At 40.0% G+C, this 12,282-nt stretch overlaps 1 protein-coding gene across 1 annotated transcript; it reads right to left on the bottom strand.

Annotated features, from left to right (window-relative positions):
• Nucleotides 1-1,189: 1,189 nt before the first annotated feature.
• On the bottom strand, nucleotides 1,190-6,760 carry KCNK18 (potassium two pore domain channel subfamily K member 18). Its single transcript, XM_085319084.1, has 3 exons — nucleotides 6,544-6,760; nucleotides 5,277-5,423; nucleotides 1,190-2,013 (listed from the first exon to the last, which is right to left on the bottom strand). The coding sequence occupies exons 1-3, from the start codon at nucleotides 6,758-6,760 to the stop codon at nucleotides 1,190-1,192; spliced, it is 1,188 nt and encodes a 395-aa protein (XP_085175210.1).
• Nucleotides 6,761-12,282: the final 5,522 nt, after the last annotated feature.

The following is a 12,282-nucleotide window of genomic DNA, read 5'->3' as shown; positions in this document are numbered from 1 at the left end:
TATATATAGTCACTCCATATAGTTTGCACATTGTATATTTTGCATATCATCAGTGCTTAATCACCAATAATTATTGATAATGACTGAATATAAATTACTATGTACATAAAGTGTAACAGAGATAAGACATTGTATAAATATTCTGAAAATCTTAACTTCAAACAGCAAAATTCCTGGTAAAAATAATGTACATTCTGTCACAATCAAGCATGCTTCAATCTAGAGTTGTCATTCACCTTCAGTATATGCATATAACGTACAAGCTAAGAGGCAGTTAATTGAAGTCGATGGTTTCTTTTATGTAGTGTTATACATTTTTAACAGAAAAAAAATCTGTCATTGCTAGCATGATTCATATTATGAATAATATAAACAAAATCTTGAAGACAGCATTAGTCACACAACAAGTGTCCTCCACAGGTACAGAACTACAGTGTCTTCACCACATCCCCATGAAATAGGTAGATTGTGCCCTTCTTTCTATGAGTAGGTCAAGGAACTCAGGGAAGTGAAGCAGCTTGTCCAGAGTAAAACTGTGATGCGAAGTGAGAACTTCTGGGATTATAGTCCCCAAACCATCACGCTTTTTTAACAGCAAAGATGTGTCCTTCACTCAGCGGCTAAAGTGCAGCTTCAGGTTTTCTGTGTGCCTTCCCTGATATGTTCTTCACAGGAGCAGAACTTCTCATAAGCATATTTATAGCTGGACACCATGAAACACAGCTGGGTCTGTACTTCTCTCTAACTCTCCACAACAACAAATCACATTACCATAGCATACGGGCACACTTAATTACCGACAGCCACAGCCAAGCTGTCCCTGGCTGCAGCCTGAGTGGCAGGACAGAGACGGGTCTTCCTTGGGCAAGTGCCCCACTGTTAGGGCAAGAGGGCAGGAAGGTTATAGAAAATCAGAGCTTTGCAAAGAGATGCTAGAGAGTGCTGGCAGGTAATGCTTACTCTTCTTTTATCATGTGTCATCTTTTTTTATTATTTATGATATGGGATTCCTCTTGGAGAGCACTCACTACAGATGCTTACAGTTAGTGTCTCCTGAGGTATTCAGCTAGTTTACAGCACATTCTCATGGGAAATCACAGGAAAATATGCCTCTTGCAAGCCCAAGGCATGGAGAGGAAATGCATAGTAACAGCAGTGGCCAATGCTTACAAAGGAGAAATGACTCATCTTATTTTGGATATATCTTCTTTGGTGTAATCTTTTTCTCCCCACAAAATGAAATCATCTTTTTATAAAAAACAATTAAGCGGTCTTGGCCAAGCTTAAAAGCAATGAAAACTATTTCCATGCCAATAATGATATAGAGGGAAAGAAACAAGAAAAATTTGGGATGTTCCAGTTGTGTATCTCCAAACCCAATAGTCGTCAATGTGATAAAGCAGAAATAGAAGGCTTCCTGAAAATCCAACCTGGTTTCCCAGTTTGGAAGAATAGCAGCTGCACAGGAGATGTACACAAAGATAATTAGTACCATTAATACAATGGGCACATCTAATTTTTCTAACTCTTTTCCTATTTTGTCAAAATTCTCAATTACATTTGTCACTGTCTTTCCCCTCTCCAGTTCAGGACATGAACTCCATCTCTCAATGCTTTTAGTTCTTGATGTTTTTGTGCATTCATTTTCTCTGGCAATTAACATTTCAAAAATTTCAGCATTGCGATATTGGATTGACTTCCTTTTAAGAGCTGACTGACTTTTCAGCACTTCCACAATACTCAGGGGTTCATTTATGACTACTTTAGACTTCATTAGCACTGATGCTCTGGATTTTGTTTCACTCTCTTTTTTACATGTAGATACAGAACAGAGTTTAGAGGCTAGAATTTTTGACTGTAGTTTTCTGAATTCATTGTAACACTTGGATAAGATGGTTGCAAGGATGTCTCCCATGTCTGTCAGGACCAAGAACATCAGAGGGATGCCAAATAAAGCATACAACATACAGAGATATTTTCCAGTCCGTGTCATGGGATAGGTATTACCATAACCTTGAACAAAAACAAAATAGGGAAGAGAAAAAAAAAAGGGGGAGAGAGAGAGAGAATATTATGATTTATTATGTATCAACCCAAGAAGAGCTTTTTACAGTTGTCAGTCTTAGAGAGGTATATTAGTCCGTAGCACAGTGCTCTTTTTAGCTTTGATCTGAAGGAGTTAAAACTTCTGAGTCTAAAATGTTAATAGTCTCAGGACAGCCTAACTCTTTAAGTATTAGGAGATTTGAGGTTTACCAGTTCTGCTGAATTAACTCTTCCTACTGTATCTGCATTGGTTGTTTGACTTGGCTGTCTGACAACAAGAGGTCATTTAGGGAAGAGAGCAGGCAGGCTGTTTGTATGAGAAGCAAAAAGTTGGGCTGATCGAAAACAGGTGTGGTGGCTCTGGCCTGGTGGAGGCCATTATTAGGAAGATTTTTCTGATCTGAACTTCTGGGCTGAGTGGAATGCAGAAGACAAAACAGCAGGAGAAGTTGCAGACCCCAGGATCCCTCAGCAGAGAAGTTGGTCTGAGGGCTGAATTCAGAGAGACARCAGCTAATTTTATACTGATACTTGGTGGGGACTAATTGCTTCTGCTCTCCTGGAGAACGTGAGGCGCTGGGGATCATCTCCTGACTGGACTCCAAGATCTCACAGTACAACTTAGCTCTGGGAATATTCAGATCTGGATGGTGGTGTGAACTTTGAAATTGGGATAGCACTGTGGATCAAACTGGCACAATGAGACCCATACCCTCAAACTATTCCTTTGCTAAAACTACTTGTGATGAATGGTAAGCTAATAATGTAATTTGAAATCATCTCTAGTTCATCAGCTCTAGCTGTAATGACAGATGTATTGACTTTATATTTGTACTAACTTCATATTTTTCAGAATCTCTTACTTGTACACAGAAGAACAAAGCATCAAGTGAGGAAATGTTTATTCTAGAGTACTAAAGCTTACAAATATCAATTAAAATAAATAGGAAAGAATTGCCAGTCATACATCCTTTATGGCATAAAATGGTAGTAAAACACATACCCTTCCCCTAAGTTCAATTTGAGTATTTAAATTTCCTTTGTCTAACGTCTTGGATGTGAAACTTAAATTGTGAGTTAGTATTTTTCTGGTACAGTGGAAGTATTAGCTCTTTTGGAGTTTACCAATCATTCTTTTTCTCCTCCTCCAAAGAGAAATAAAGTATTTCTTCTCTCCTTTCAAAAGCATTGTTTCTCTCTAGATGATCTTCATGGCATGTATTCARTCTGTAACATTATCAGCTCATATGCTGTGGTATGCCTTCCTTCATAATTTTTGCTCATTCGTCTTCATTTTTGCTAAGAGCTGCTGTAGCCTTTGGTTTGAATCCAACCTCAGCCACAAATTTGCTGTGGTGCTCTGACAGACTGCTTATTCTCTGTCACTCTGTTCCCTATTCGTTAATTGGAAGTGTTAATATTTACTGCTGAAGTAATCAGTGAAGATTAATTATTATATGGTGTAGAGTGATTTTCTTTTCTTTCTTCTTGATTTTTACACATTAAAAATACCTAGTGCAGTTCCAAAGGTTAAAACTTTTATTGAGCTTAAATTTAGCCATCCAGAAATCTAGCCTAGCTGAGCCAGTAGACAACTTTTGCAGGCACTACAGAGATGGCAGTTCAGACTACTGATCTTTAGACTAGATACCTTCCTTCTTCAAGATAGTTAAAGGTACTAAGTTGACTCTTAGTTGAAGGGGTTTAAGAGTTCCTTGTATTGCAAATAACAAACCCATCACAATGGAAATAGCCACCTATTAGCAACAAATATTTCAGGCTTCCTACTGTTTCAAAAAATCGACTCAAAATCCAGACTTTGCTCAGGGAACCTTCATAATATCCAGTGTGATGAAGACCAAAAATAATGGCAATTTAGGAATAAATGTGCTGGGTTAATTTGTATGGACACATTTCTAAAGTCCCATGTCCCATTGACAGAAGAAGTATATCTAGGCAAGAAGTTTTCAATAATGTAATTTTGCATCAGTTTGCCGAAGTCAAAGCTTTCTGATAAAATGTAGTCTTTCAACTGCTCCTAGTGCAATTCTGTTTGTACTAATGAATATTCACTGCAGTGAGAATTCAAGTCTGCATCTCCAGTATGGTCAGAACTATTAAGCTATTCAAATATACCTGTGAAGTAAAAAGTATGTCATTATCTGTACAAAACACAAGTAGTGTGTAGTGCTGAGGGACGCATGCCTGAACAATGGCCAGCAGTACTCTCAGGCCTGCAGGAAGCTGAATTTGAAGACGGTCATTTTTATAAGAGGTTCAAGTATGTGCTCTGATTTAGACAGCAAGTGTCTCCTACATGCTCTATGTGAACATATTAACTCTGACACTGTTCATTGCCCTTGCGTAGGATAGGCTTTTTCTAAATAGCACTTTTTGTTCTGCAAAAAACTCTTCCAGGGTCATGAATATATCCCAATGCCATGGAGAAATGTCTTTGCAATTTGATACAATGTTGTGGGACTCTTTCCCATTCAGCTTAATTCTGAACAAGTATTTAGATAGCCAATGCCTGTGCTTATCAGCATTTGAGAAAGATTAACAGAAGAATAAAAGTAACATTGGAAATGAACTTGAAAAGTTGTATATAGCAAAGTGGAGGGAGCCAAAATTAGAGTAGATATTTTTGTTTGGATCTAGGTCCTTCTTTGAAATGTGCAGTCAGAATGAAAGATTTCCGAGGTGTGATTTAAACATCACTGTTAAGCCAGAAAAGTGTGAACAACAACATGGTTAATTATAAAGAGCTAAGTTAGACATTAGCAACTGTGAAGCAATTTGAAAACAATATATGTGTAATGAATTACCTCTCTCAGTGAACAAAACATTAGCCAACATAAAGCACAACAATGGGACAGATAAGGTTAGCGTGACAACTGGAGTTCTATTTTAATAAAACAGTTTTATGCATATGTCATATTTAAGCATATGTTACAGCATGCATGTAATGACAGAGCTAATTAACACATGCCATCGCTATTACCTAGATTCTGACCTGCCTCTGTGACTGAGCTGCAACAACACAATCTGTGTTTGCAGAACTCCCAGAGGACTTGTTGTGGATACTCAGGAGAAAAATTCAAGGGGAGGGGGGTATGTCTGGGTTTTATTTTATTTTATTTTATTTTATTTTTGATTCCCTGGAAGATGCACATTAGAGAAAACAATTCTGGCATTTGATTCTGCAGGGAGCACTTTACCTCTGAACTTACCCACAGTTGTGAACACTGTGCAGCAAAAAAAGAGAGAACCAAAGAAAGTCCATATGTCTTTTGGATTGACAAACCAGTCTCGTTCAGCTGTGGTGAACAGCACATGGATTTTTTCCTTAAATATTTCCTCATTTTCCGTCATGTTATCTGTTACAATAACAACAGGGCATACACTGAGTGTTTGCTGAGCATTAGTCAAGGAGCAGCCAACCTAAGTCTGTTATTCCAGGAAAGACAGTTTCCAGCTGAGGATTTGTTCCTATTCTTTCGGAAGACACAAATGTTTACCTTCACCCCCCCCCCCTTTTCCCACTGAAAAACATCAACTGAGTCTGATGGCTTTGGTGGATGAACAAACAAGGAATAAACAAGCAGTGTTGCAACAAAGTCAAAATATGACATAAAAATAAGCACAAAGCACAAAGAAGCYATTCAAGAAGGAAGAAAGAGAATTAAGATTAGATATTCATTAATGTTTAATTTTGCACGCCCCAGGATGTTAGTCTTCTTCTGACCCAAAGACCAAATGCAGCAGTAGGACTGTGGAGTCCTCAGGACATAACCAGCATAAACTGCAGTGCTGGCACTGCCCAGTGCCCTGCTGTGAACTGGTGCCTTCTCTAAGCGTCTGCACCCTCTCATTCCTCCTCAGTGTGGCCCAGCTCTGCTGGAAGGGACATTTTCTACAAGGGTATTTGTCCCATACAGCAACAGGAGGATCATCATTTCAGCACAGCTTCCTGAGCAAAAATCCAAGCAGGGGAAGAGCCCATGACCGAAAGCCAAGAAGATTTTACAGACCTTCTCCTCCCCTTTCTCCCTCCATCAGCACTCCTGGCTTCGATGTGCAACACCATGTAGTGGCTCCATCTAACCCTCCAGCTGGCAGCCAAACCCCCCATTGCCAGAGGGCTGGTAAGGAGGGTCAGAGCTGGGAAGAGAGTGCTGGAAGAGACTTCTTAAGCCCCAAAATTCAGTCCCCAGAAATCAGAGGAAAATTCCACAGAAATCTCAGACTCTCCTTCATGATCTTAGATAACTTGGAAAAAAGAGCACAGGCACCTCGGGAAAAGATTCTTCAGGCAGGAACATAGGGACCAAGGAACTTRCAAAGACAAAATTACAGTGCAGGGAGATAAGCAAACAATATCAGTCATTAGCTAAGCAGAGAGAAAATCCTGTTTTCATGCTCAACTACTTTTATTTTGATGAATGTATTTGAAAGGCAAAAATCTCATTCAAAAAGAAAGYAACTTCCTGTACATACCTGATAAATTTTTGGAGATGTACCACAGACTCTGCAGAAATTTCCTATATCCTTCACTTAAATTGACTTTCCGGTTACCTTCAATATGGGAGAACATGAGAGCCCCAAGAAAAGCATAGATCACAAGAGATAGGATGAAGCAGGCATGAGGAAACACTGCCCAAAATATTTTTTTGCATCTCCTTTTACCTTGCAGAGGCTGTGATGTTGGTGCCATTCTAAGTTCTATTTTTCTTTTTTTAATGAAAAAGAGAGAAACTGCTTTTAGGAAAAAAGGGATGAAGATGTAAAAGCTTTCACATCCTAGAGAAGCTTCTCCTGTGAAAACAAGGATTGTTCTGCCTCAGGCTTTCAGATCCCACATCTTCATAAGTGAAGGTTGCACTACAGTCCCAATGGAAAAAGAGCACAACTAACCAAGCCTTAAAATATTTCTCAGTTGATGATTCGCCACTCTGTGTCCCAGAATTACTATTGATCTGTGAGTGCTGTAATGCATACAGATGACCAGCTACTTTGGGTTTCTGCTGGAGCCAACTCATGTTTCACGTTTCCTGTTCTAAACTACAGTTTCTCRTTGACACAGTAAAAGCAATTATCTAACTCTTAGGAGACAAAATACATAGTGTAAGTGCTGGATTTCTATACAGTATTCTTCCAAAAATAAACAGGGAAAATTAAAATTAATCAAAGAAAAGGTATGACACTAGTTGTTGTTCCCTCAGGGCATAGCGTAGAACAATTCATTCCTCTTCCTGAGTTCTATCTGTACTGTACCACAAAATGTTTCTGGGGCAGAATCTTTTGAATTTCAAAGAWTTTTTCTCAAAAGAAGTCAAAAAGGTCACTTGGTTAAAGTCTCCCCTTTAATCAAAATTGCCACTGGCCTTAGTAAGTAAAACTTGACTTGGACTTCAGAAGTTTGTTCAGGGATAGTGATCTTCGGAAGAGTGCATCCAGCTTTAAAACTAAAACTTTTCCTTTCATCCATCTCTCTGAAACACCCAGAGCAATGAATCACAGAATCACAGAAGGGTTGAGGTTGGAAGGGACCTCAGGAGATTATCTAGTCCAACCTCCCCACTCATCAGGGTCACCTAGAGCATGGTAGACAGGGTTGCATCCAGGTGGGCCTTGAAGATCTCCAGAGAAGGAGACTCCACAACCTCGCTGGGCAAGCTGTGCTCTGTCACCCTCACAGTTAAGGGGTTTTTCCAAGTTTTTCCTTATAGTGGAACTTCATGTGTTTCAGTTTGTGCCTGTTGCCTCTTGTCCTGTCAATAACCACCACTGAAAAGAGTCTGGCCCCACCCTCTTGACACCCTCCCTCCCTTAGGGTATTTGTAGACATTGATAAGATCCCCTCTCAATGTTCTATCCTCCAGGATAAACAGGCCCAGCTCTCACAGCCGTTCCTCATAAAAGAGATGCTCCACTCCACTCATCGCCTTTGTAGCCCTACACTGGACTCTCTCCAGTAGCTCCATGTCTCTCTTGTACTGAGGAGCCCAGAACTGGACACGGTACTCAAGATGAGGCCTCCCCAGGGCTGAGTAGAGGGGCAGGATCACCTCCCTCAACCTGATGGCAACACTCTTCCCAATGCACCCAAGGAGACGACTGGCCTTCTTGGCCACAAGGGCACATTGCTGGCTCATGGTTATCTTGTTGTCCACCAGCACCCCCAGGTCCCTCTCTGCAGAGCTGCTTCCCAGCAGGTCAATCCCCAATCTTTACTGGTGCCTAGGGTTATTTCTCCCTAGGTGCAGGACCCTGCACCTACCTTTGTTGAACCTCATGAGGTTCCTCTCTGCCCAACTCTCCAGCCTGTCCAGGTCTCTCTGAATGGCAGCACAGTCTTCTGCTGTAGCAGCCACTCTTCCCAGTTTGGTATCATCAGCAAACTTGCTGAGGAGGCACTCTGTCCCCTCATCCAGGTCATTGATGAATCAGCTGAACAAAACTGGAGCCAGTATTGACTCCTGGACACTGCTAGCTACAGGCCTCCAACTAGACTCCACACCACTGATGAYGAACCTCTGAGCTCTGCCTTTCAGCCAGTTCTCAATCCACCTCACTGTCCACTCATCTAACCTGCACTTGCTGAGCTTGCCTTTGAGGATGTTATGGGAGACAGTGTCAAAAGCCTTGCTGAAGTCAAGGTACACAACATCCACTGCTCTGCCCTCATCTCCCCAGCCAGTCATTCCATCMTAGAAGGCGATCAGGTTGGTTATGAGCAGCATTACTGCCCTATGCCATGTAAATAGTGTTAGTAAGTGGAGTCAGACTTTAATGAAGGAGTTATTAAATATTCCATCTTCAAGGAGTTTTTAATTAAAATGGAAACAGCTTTGTTCATCCAAGAGCTACTGCATATATATATGCATATACATATATATGTATATATGCAGGTAAAATGTCCATACTATGGAGAAAACCTACATGATCATAGTGATTTTGTTTGGATCAAACCCTCAGCAAACTGGATAGCAAGACAGCATATATTTGTTAATTTGGCAGCCTCTACTATAGAAAAGAGACTTTTAGGAGCTAAGACAAAAATAAGCCTGTTTGCTTGCTACTTTTCTGCTAAACTAACTATTTGACTCAGTACATCTTAACAGTAGATTTATAAATCTTCTAATTGCAGTCAATAGCTCCTTTTTTTTTTCTTTTTTCATCATCCTGAAACATATGGGGGGGGCTGTTAATTTTCGTAATTAATCAAAAGCAATTGAACTTCCTGAGAGGTTAAACTTAGAGATAACATACTGAAACTTGGTATCCTGGCTGAAGGAATAAGAGAGACAAGTCAAAATAGCAGCTAAAAGAATAAAATTGCTGTAGGGAGTGTGGTACTCCATGCTGGAAGCATGATGCTTACTTCTCTTATGGTGTTTTATAGAAAGTGAGTAAGCATGATATATAGGTTGATGGAATTTACTTGAGTTTCTAAAGAAGTTTTGACGAAGTGAAATATTTTTAAGTTCAAAGTTTGCTCGTTTTTAAGGAAATTAAACAGCTGTGGCATAACAGCAAACATCTTTACATGAAAAAATAAATGGTTAATAGAGAGGAACAGACAGGGGAGTAAAAAGTGGAGATCCCTGGTGGATCCTGCAGGGCTCCGTGCTGGGGCTCAGTTGTTCTCCACATTCATAAATGCTTTGAAAAGAGGGCAAACGGGGATGACAATGTTTGCTGATGACATGAAGTCATTCAAGGTAGGAAGATCAAGAGCAGATTGGAAAGGTTTGTAGAAGGACCTGAGGATAGCTAGCAATAAAAAGGCAGATAAAATCAGTGTAGATGCATATAAAACAGGATAAACAATCTTAACTTCACATACAAAGTAATTGGCTCTGGGCTGACTCTCCCTACTCAGCAGCAACGTCTTGGGTATAACAAACAGTTCCACAAACAAATCAGCTCAAAAAAATCAAATCATATGTTAGGAATTATTATGAAAGAAATTGAGACTAAAACATAGGACATCTAAATACTACTGCATAAATGCATGGTTTACCCATATTTGGAGTACACAGTGCATTTCCGTGCTCTCAGAAAAGATGTATTAGAAATGGGAAAGTTTCAAGCAGCAGCAAGGATGATTTAAGGTATGGGAAGTCTGGAGGGAAAAAAAATGAGACTTTACGAGAGCTGCCTTCAAACTCATGGGGCTCAGTAAGTCCTCTGAACAGAAAATAGTTGGCAGCTAGGAAGGTGTTAGGGAGGTCTGATATATGTTCCCCCGTCCTGCTAGATGTTCTTCTGTAGGGTGTCTGTTGGAAATAGAATACTTGGCCAAACGGACCCTAGGTCTGAGGCTGTATACTCATGTTTATGTTCTTCTGAAAAAGATTTTCACTGCCTAGTATGGTAATTCTGACACAATTTGTCCTGTGGATTTTGTTGTCTGCTTCTCAGATATAAAATGCTTTCCTCCAAAGTGCTTTAAAACCTTCAAGCCTCCTCTTATACGTGGTAGGACTGGAAAGCATTTGACAATTCCCAAGAGCTGCTTAGCTATTTGTGACATCAGGCTCCGAGCTTGTGACAATGAGAAAATTGAATAAAAATACATTCAGAAATGATTTTTACTTTATTTGCGTAATCTAAACCATTTCCCACTATTGCTGTATTACATATTTGAACTCAGTTTCTTAAAAGCAAATCACACTAACCGCAAGTTATTCCAAATTGAGTTATTGATACTTGTATTGAAAGAGCTTTTTTTGCAGCATGCATTTCCTATTCTTGTTAATGGACTGCAGACTTGCACTTTTCCTTACTTCCATTTCTTTGATTATGGCAAATGTGAGTGCTGTGAAGGTGGTGTTTGAAAGGAAAATTTGTGGACACAGCTGTAAGTTTTAATTATTTCAGTACAAATATACATATGTTAGAAATCACTGTCTGATTTTCTTTGATTACATAGGYTCAGCCAAGAAGGTCATTGTTTGTGCAGTGAGAGGTTTTTCCATAATCAGTAAAACTCTTCCCGCACTTTGTCATCTAACTTGTTGTCAAAAGACCTGCTGTTTATATGTGTTTTATCAAAAACATTGTTAGATTCAGGGTACTTTCAAATATGCCAACAGTGTAACACCTTTTCTCTTTTTGAACAGAACCCAAGTAACTTGAAAGAGAGCAAGTGTTTTATAAAACTAGCAATAGACTGAACTTTTTGCTTTTATTTTCATCTAGTATTGATTCTGATGGGATTACTTGGTAGAGGACTAATACCCCAGCTTAGCAGTACCTCATGACAATGCAAATTCAAAATGTTCAGTTCAGGATGGGATGCTAACAAGGATCACACAGGATTTGATCTACTGCTTCTAGGATATGGACCTTAAAAAATATTTCCAGCATGCACTGAAATATAATGGCTGTGTAGAGTCTATTGGATATCCCAGGAGTAATGTTTAGCTTGCTTTGTATCCACCTGAGAAAGTCTCAGCTTTCTCTTGAGTAAAGTGCTTGAGCTTGTAACCTCTGGGAATATTTGAGAGCTCTCAGGATGCGCATCCGGACACTGTATATAATGCTAAGTGGATTCAAAGATGTCCAGGACTCTCACCCTGAATAAGAGCATTTCCTATTTTATTCTTTATATATATGAAAGCCAGGCAAATGGTCCTTTCATTCTCCAGAAAAAAAGTGCTCTTCCTACCAACCCCATGGCCTGGGAACAGCCCAGATTTGGATATTGGTCCCTGCTCTTCCTCTTTTTCTAGCAGGTCACATAGCCAGAAAACACCTTACTAGGCTGTCTCTTTTCTTCTGATGTCTAAACAGCAGGACCAGCTTTCATCTGCTCAACCAGCTAACCATTCACTTCTTCCTCCACTCTCTCCCACCCCCAAGTCACTGGCTAGGCAGAAAGACATCACTTATCCCTCTTCTTTCAAGCCTTCCCCTAGCGCAAGGAAACAGCAGAAGTCTAGAAGGAGCATAGCAACCTCCTCTGGCACCCAAAATGGTGAAACATTACTCCTTCCACACTGCCCCTTTGGGAACTTGTAACCTTAATCTCATCTCTTTCCCAACACTTTATATGCAATTGCCCATAGGAGCCACACAAGTGCAAATGGAGAGTTTGGTTGAGGCAGAGTCCAAGTTTCTCTCAAGTTAGAGCATTATGGCAGGCTTTTCTCTTTCCTTTGCACTCTCCTGCTACCAGGACTGTGTGCTAGGTGAGAGTACGCTCTGTCTGTGACTGAAAAGAGAAGC

This window comes from Rhea americana, unplaced genomic scaffold (genome assembly GCF_003343005.1).
Source record: "Rhea americana isolate MKP2758 unplaced genomic scaffold, rheAme1 scaffold_57, whole genome shotgun sequence".
Lineage (NCBI taxonomy): Eukaryota > Metazoa > Chordata > Aves > Rheiformes > Rheidae > Rhea > Rhea americana.
Note: the sequence above shows the minus strand (reverse complement) of the source record. Positions and strands in the feature narration are given on the sequence as shown.

Excerpts from the sequence above, each read along its gene's own strand:
- KCNK18 (XM_085319084.1), bottom strand. The coding sequence starts at position 6,760 with ATGGCACCAACATCACAGCCTCTGCAAGGTAAAAGGAGATGCAAAAAA. Across the intron at positions 5,424-6,543 it reads CATCTCCAAAAATTTATCAG|ATAACATGACGGAAAATGAG; the intron begins GTATGTACAGGA and ends TTATTGTAACAG. Across the intron at positions 2,014-5,276 it reads CACAGTGTTCACAACTGTGG|GTTATGGTAATACCTATCCC; the intron begins GTAAGTTCAGAG and ends TTTTTGTTCAAG.